The sequence below is a fragment of the Gekko japonicus genome, unplaced genomic scaffold, assembly GCF_001447785.1.
Source record: "Gekko japonicus isolate JY-2015 unplaced genomic scaffold, Gekko_japonicus_V1.1 scaffold121, whole genome shotgun sequence".
NCBI lineage: Eukaryota > Metazoa > Chordata > Lepidosauria > Squamata > Gekkonidae > Gekko > Gekko japonicus.
Window position 1 is genome coordinate 1,761,382 of NW_015174275.1, and position 7,617 is coordinate 1,768,998.

Sequence of the window (7,617 nt, forward strand, 5' to 3'; positions counted from 1 at the left end):
GTGTGTGTTTAATGGTGTGTGTTTGGTGTAGTGGTTAGAAGCTCGGACTCTGATCTGGGAGAACCGGGTTTATTTCCCCACTCCTCCACATGCAGCTGCTGGATGACCCTGGGCAAACCACAGTTCTCTCAGAGCTGTACTCTCAAGAGCCATCCTCAAAGAGCTCTCTCAGCCCCACCTACATCACAGGGTGTCTGTTGTGGAGAGAGGAAGGGAAGAAGATTGTAAGCCACTCTGAGACTCCAAGTGAAGGGCAGAGTATAAATCCAATCTCCTCCTCCTCCTCCTGTGGTTTTTAATTGTAAACTGCACTGAACAGAAGAGGCGGCCTAGAAATAGTCTAAATAAAATGAATGAATATAGTTACAGTGGCATAATTCATTTTTAACAACGTTGGTACAACAAAAGGCACTTTCTCAAAAGAGACTAAATAGATCGAGAGCTGTCCGGATTAATTGGCGTATCAAAAGTTTAAGGATGCTGAAAAACTGGGTAGAATTTGTAAACTGATTCTAGGATATACTGCATAGAGTTGTAAGAATAGGTGTAATGCATTCTAGATAATGATTTTGGAAACTGAAATAGTAATTTAATATCTAGAGGATAAATTGGTTTGTAAATGTAGCAGCTTTATTTATTTTGTAGCCCTCGGATATATATAATCAGAAAGACATGCACCTAGGGGTGTGATATGGCTGACTCCTGGTTGGGAAATACCTATGAGAGGATGGAGTCTGGGATGGGAGAGAGCTCTGCAGGGATGTTGTGCCAAAGAATCCACCCTCCAAGGCTGTCAGGTTCTCCAGGGGAACTGATCTGCAGTCTGGAAATATGTTGTATTTCCAGGAGAACTCCAGGTCCCACCAGGAGGTTGGCAAGTCTAGCTAGTAAAGATAGATCTAGAGTGTACAAGGATTCAAGCTAGACTAACAATCAAATGGACAGAAGTAGCTCTGCTATCTTGACTGAAGTTAACCACTTTGTATCAGGTAAGATTTTTCTCTCTTGGGCTTTAACTCATTCCGTAGAAGAATATGGACAAAGTTTGAGTCTGGCGGCACCTTTAAGACCAACAAAGTTTAATTCTGGGTATAAGCTTTCATGTGCGTGCCACACTTCTTCAGAATATGAAGGTGATGAAACAAACTATTCTGTGATACTATCCACTTTGTTTTGCATAAGAAAATTGCCAACAGTTGCTCAAGGAGAAACCTATTTAATAATATAATTTCACACACACACATACAGAGAGAGAGAGAGAGAGCTTTAGTCTCTAATTATATATTCGGAAATATGTCTAAGGAACTCTTCATTATACAAAGCAGATGAAGACTTTCAGACTTCTGAATAAATTACAGCAGAGAAAAACAAAACTATCATTCAGGCAGAAAATGCCTTCATCGTTTTTAAACTGTCACTGAGCATACCTATGATATTAGAGCCATAACTCAAAAAACTGTCAACATTATGAAAGTGCTGAATGACAAAAGGGACTTTCCCTAGATTTTTATGAGACAGAGGAAATTGAGAGACTCAAAGAATGATTTTTATATCTATCTTTTAAAATGCCTTAAAACACAGACCAGGAAAACAGAACAACTGTCTCTGGAATTTTTTCCTGTGGTTTACAGTATGTTATTTATTTAAAACATTTTTATGCTGTTTTTTTACCCAATCAGGGCCAACAAGGCAGCAAACATAAAAACGTTAAAATACCTATACACTTATAATACAATTAAAATATAAAATGCAATTAAAACACATAAACAAACAACGTTAGGAGGAGGGCCAAAATCTGTTTTTGGGGGTATGCCACCTGCTGGCAAAAGACACCGATAGAGGGAGGCAAAGAAATCTCCCCAGGGAGGGAGTTCGAAAGTTTTGAGGCCACACTGGAGGAGACCCTCTCTCGGGTCACCACCTGTCTAGCCTCAGATGGTGAGGGCAACCACTGCAGAGCCTCCAAGGTGACCAGAATGAGTGGGTATGTTTGTATAAGAGAAGGCGGTCCTAGAAATAATATTTAATGTTTTTATTGTGCAGTAAAATTGATCCAGCACTAACTTGTCCAAAGTGAATATTCATGCACTCCCATTAGGTATGAATTCATTTACAGAAGATGCCTAATTTGTATAAGAGTCCATGCTTTCCCTTCTATTTTCCTGTTACCCAAATCAATCAGTTGTGCTGCTGTTAAAATGTTGCCTAGTAAATGACAATGCCATAGCTAAGACAGCAGCAAGATTGCAGGACAAAACGTCCCAGAATGATCTAGGGCAAGATCTAACCCTAGGCAGAAGTTGCCAAGGCAATATCACCAGTGAACAGCTGTGGGGTTTGGGGAGAGGAATTTTACATCTCTGGAGGCCATGGATGATCCCTTCTTAAGGTTTCCAGGTAGGACCATTTGAGGGCAGGACATGGGAAGGGAAGCAACACTTGATATAGAACCGTCACTTCTGGATGAAGACCCAGGAGTGATGTCAACTTGACACTCTAGGAATCCCCCTCCCCCAAGTTTCTATGATATATACCATAGTAATTGGGGAAATTACTAGAGCCATCACCCGACACAGTGATATCATATCCAGTGATATCATATCCAAGTGACATTGGCACAGCATGCCCCATCTTCCCTGCCTTTGCTCCCAGCTTCAGAAGTTCTGGAAAGGTTGCCTGCCTGGCTTTATTGGATTTATACCCCGCCCTTTCCGGTGAAGTAGGCTCAGAGCGGCTTCCCTATACCTCCCTGATATCACCTTGCCCCCCAAGCATAGCAAGTGAAGAACCTGTAACGCAGAGATGGATAGGTGGGTCTAGGTGGACCCACAGAATACAGGGAACATTGATTCATGGCAATATTGGACTGGTGTCTGTCCTCCCTACGCACTCATGTTAAATCTAAAGGCCCTTTCACTTGTAACCCTGCATGCCAGCTTCTTGGAATACATCCCTCCAGCACTGAGTCAATTGCACTGGTTACCTATTTGCTTCCAGGACCCTTTCAAAGTGCTGGTTATCACCTTTAAAGCTCTTCGCACCCTGGGGCTCTCCTGCCATTCAGACCGCTACTTTCGATGTTGGAAATACTTAGGCTTGCCAATTTCCAGCTAAGGATGGGGATCTGCTGTCCCTATATCCTGTTGGTTGCCGCTGCTGAGCAAAGGGGTGGGAGGGAATGCCCAGGTGAAACGTGGCATTGTGCTGGGATCTCCAGCACAATGGCATTGCTGCTGATACAACTCAGAAGCGACATCGTCATGTGGGGTGAAGCTCTAGCAAATGACAGAGCATAACCTCAGTGTGTTTTGTAAGGCTGCCAATCTGGTTTGGAAAATTCCTGGAGATTTGGGAGGGGGGGTGCCAGAGGATTGCAGAGTATGGGAGGAGAGAACTCAGTGGGGTGTGTGTGTGTGATGCCACAGAGTCCACCCTCCAAAGGTGCCATCTCCTCCAGGAGAACTGATCTTTGTAGTCTTGAGATTAGTTGCAATTCTGGGAGAACTCTGGGCCCCACCTGGAGCGGTTGGCACTCTGGCACAGAGTCTCCTTTCAAGTGTACTTAGCAAAAACAATTGTGTCTGCAGTTAATATTGCTTATGAAAACACCCTTAGGGAATATACATCCTAACTTAAACCAGTTTTACTATCATTTCCAGAAGTCCAAAGATTTCCTTTCTAAGGATGTTCATGAATTTGTTCTCAATGCTGTAACATCTGCAAGGTTAACATCTGCTCAAAATGGGAAGAAGAATATAATTCCAAAGAAGGAGGGTTAGAAAAATTAGCAGAGTGTATTTGTTTGTGTAAATGAGCTTGTTTATGACATGGCCATATGTCTGATAAATTTGGAACACTGATTTTTTAAAAGAAGATAATTTTGAGTCTGTATATCTGATGTTTATAATAGCGCTGTAATATGTGTCCTGTATTTTAGTTCTTTATTTGTACTGGATTTATTCCTTTTCCCCTTTTTTATCAAATAAAACTTTATTTTTTAAAAAAGAGGTCCACAAATTTGCATTATGTACTATTTTTTAAAACATTCTTTAAGTGTTACATAAGACTTTTAAACCTGTGTTTCTTTTAAAAAACTAACACAATGGAACATTTAAATATTTTGAAAATGCATTTTGGGAAACAATGTTCTCAGACATGTTCTAAGTTTATAGTCTGAATTATCCCCAACCAACATAAAACTCAGATGCAAACTCTGGAATATTACGTATTTCTCACACCTTGAATAAAACTTGGTTGGTCTTAAAGGTGCCACTGGACTCTAACATTGTTGTATTTCTCGGCTGTATTTGGTAAGTGGAGCATGTGGGATCCTCATAGGAGATGATGTGCCTCCCCTTGGCTATAGTGGACAGTATTTTACTTAAAAGCAATTTTACACAATAGGAGTCTTCTTTTTTCTTTTCAGTTCATGACCACTTCGACTCTAATTCTGCCAAGTAAAATTCAGACCTGGGTATTGAACCCGTGGCCTGTTTTTTCTTTGTTTCCTTTCCTGGTGTCAGTTATTCCCCAGGGCATTGTTAAATGTAGATAAGAAGGCTCAATCAGGTTTTCGTTACAAGATGATAATCCTCCCCCCCCCTTCTCACTGTTGCCTGTTAAGTTAAATGAATTTTAGCTGAGGGTTGATAATTATCATAGAGAAGAAGGTAACACATTGAGAGTTCATTTTCCATCCTAGCACTTGCATCCTTTTGAATTCTCCACACCCTGACACCATTTCCCATTCTGTCACTTCTTCTTACACCACCCCTGCCTCCTCATAAAAGGGTCTCTTTAGACTGAGACCACAGGCTTTTTTTTTTTTTTTGCTGGCAGCTGACAGGAATTGCCTCTTTCTTCCAAATTCTTGTTCCAGAGAGGACAGATTACAAGAGACTTTGGTGAGCATGGAAGAAAAAATGAGCTCTGAGAATTCCCCATTCCTTTCTTCATGGGACTGGAAGAGCAATGCAGGAACTATGGTACTGAGACAGTGCCCATCTCCTCAGAGTCTGTCTCCATCTCCTTCCTTTGAATCTTTCTCATCCTCTCCTTGTCCGGTTGTTGTGGAGGTGCCCTGTGCCAGCAGCAGCAGCAGCAGGAGTGACAGCAGCAATAGCTTGATGGGCTATACCCTGGTGGAGTTTCCTGCCATCTATCTACCAAACCCTGGACAGGGCAAGGGCCAGAAGGGTCCCAAAGTCAGGATGTCTGCCCAGCGCAGAAGAAAAGCCAGCGAAAGAGAGAAGCTGCGAATGAGGGCCCTGGCTGAAGCACTGCACACTCTGCGCGACTATCTGCCTCCTATCTACAGCCAAAGAGGGCAGCCTCTCACCAAGATACAGACGCTGAAATACACCATCAAGTATATCGGTGAGCTCACAGATCTGCTGAACAGTGTCAAACAGGCACAGATGCCCTGAGGAGACTTGGAAGTTGAAGATCCTTCTTCTCAGACAGAGAAGCATCAGGTTCTCTTCCCACCCCTCATCCACACCCACAGGAAAAGGACAAAAACTTTCATTTTGGATAACAATGAACTTATTCCACAGAAGATTTTTTTTTTCTGCTATGAGGAGATGTATGACAACAGAGTTAAAGAGGACGTTGGTTTTTTGGATGCAGCAAAGAAGGAATACCTCAGATGATTCAGAATCCATCCAGCTGGCTGGCCACTGTGTGAACAGAATGCTGGATTTGATAGGCTTTGGTCGGATCCAGCATGGCTCTTATTATGTTGCTGGAATCAGAAACCATTTCTACAATGTTGATTCTGACAGGATTTATAGACCAAAATTCTTCTTGATAATCTTTCTTATTATTAATAGTTGACTCAATTTCAGTTATTGGGATGTGTTTTGAAAAGGTGACCCATGGATTCTAAATAAAATGTACATTTTAAATCATGTGTATTGGTTAGTAGGCACTTTATATTAGCAGCAAGAAGAAAGTATGTATACCTAGTTGAAGAATAGTCTTTAATAAACCTATATGCTACAGTAGAACAATAAAAATAATGTCTTTGACTGAAAGTAAAATTTTAAAAGGAAAATTTCCACCAAATTTCTTTCTACTGGTTCATAATACTGAGTAGCTATTTTCCTATTGTTATTATTTTTATTACTGTTACTGTTATTTAGAAGATGCTTTTCTTTTGTCAAATGTCAGTCATTTGTTCCAAAATTATTATTCTTCCAATAAACTGTACAATGTTTTAGGCCTATTTCAGCCAGAAAGCATTTACTCCTTTATAAACATGGGGCAGCTTTGTAATTGGCCATTGACAGTGCAATGCTGTACAAGTTACTCCAGTCTGAATTTATAGATGCCAGTGGGCTTTTTTTAAAAAATTAATTTTTTAAATCACAACTCCCAAACAAAATAGAAATAAAAAATAGCAAGATATAACATCAATGGTAGCAGGTCTACAGATAAGCATCTATAAAAGATTCTCAAATATCTAAAAATATGTCCATGTGCAACTGTTGCCTATATGTCATACGTTCAAATTTTAATAAGGTTGTAAATTCCTCAATCCATTGGATTATAGGAGGTGGGCATTTATCTCTCCAGTGTTGTAATATGGTGAGCTCCCCTTCACTGGCAATCTTTAAAGACTGGCTGGACAAAAACTTGTCAGGGATGTTCTAGGCTGATCCTGCACTGAGCAAGGGGGTTGGACTAGTTGGCCTGTATGGCCCCTTCCAACTTTGTGATTTTATGATTCTATGTGAGAAGCTCAGCTATCAACAACATTAATAATTAGGGGCACATTTTGGCAACAGTTCACAGTTAAGCCCCTTTGAAAACAATGGCATTTATTTACTACTTTTCTTCGTTTATATCCTACCTTTTTCCCAAGGGGAGGGGGGGACAGGTTACATTTTCCCTCCATTTTATCCTCACAACAACCCTGTGAGGTAGGTTAATCTGAGAGTGCGTGAGTGGCCCGAAATCACCCAGCAAGCTTTCATGAGATAGCCACAAGTAACTTTTTAAAGGTTGTACCCACCATGTAAGGTGCAAATTATTCACCAAGATATCCTGTGCCCCACAAGTGATATGTGTGGGCTTCTTTAAATGTGACAAAACGTATTGACAAAGCATGCTTCTGTCTATCAGATGATTAATACAGATAGGTTGCTCTATGTATAACCAAAGAGTGGCTCTCTGGCATGTGTACATATAATATACAGACAGGTACATTTGGCTCATGGGATAAGCTATGCATATATTGGATGTTATTTCTATTTTAAAAAACCTAGTTAGCATGATGTCATGCTTAAACTATGTCCCTACCTTGGTAATTTGCATGTTAGTATGTTGCATATGTGTTTTGTTTAATTCATTAATTTATACCTTGCCTTTTCCCACTGGGGACCCAAGGCAGCTTACATTATTCTCCTCTCTTCCATTTTATCCCCACAACAACCCTGTGAGGTAGGTTAATCTGAGAGTGCGTGACTGGCCCAAAAATCACCCAGCAAGCTTTCATGAGATAGCCACAAGTAACTTTTTAAAGGTTGTACCCACCATGTAAGGTGCAAATTATTCACCAAGATATCCTGTGCCCCACAAGTGATATGTGTGGGCTTCTTTAAATGTGACAAAACG

At 40.7% G+C, this 7,617-nt stretch overlaps 1 protein-coding gene across 1 annotated transcript; it reads left to right on the top strand.

Moving 5' to 3' along the window:
* Positions 1-4,889: 4,889 nt before the first annotated feature.
* Positions 4,890-5,426, top strand: MSGN1 (mesogenin 1). Its single transcript, XM_015423770.1, has one exon. The coding sequence runs from the start codon at positions 4,911-4,913 to the stop codon at positions 5,424-5,426; it is 516 nt and encodes a 171-aa protein (XP_015279256.1). The 5' UTR covers positions 4,890-4,910.
* The last annotated feature ends 2,191 nt before the right edge of the window (positions 5,427-7,617 follow it).

What these genes read in the sequence shown, in the direction of transcription:
- MSGN1 (XM_015423770.1), top strand. Translation starts at nt 4,911, where the DNA reads ATGGAAGAAAAAATGAGCTCTGAGAATTCCCCATTCCTTTCTTCATGG.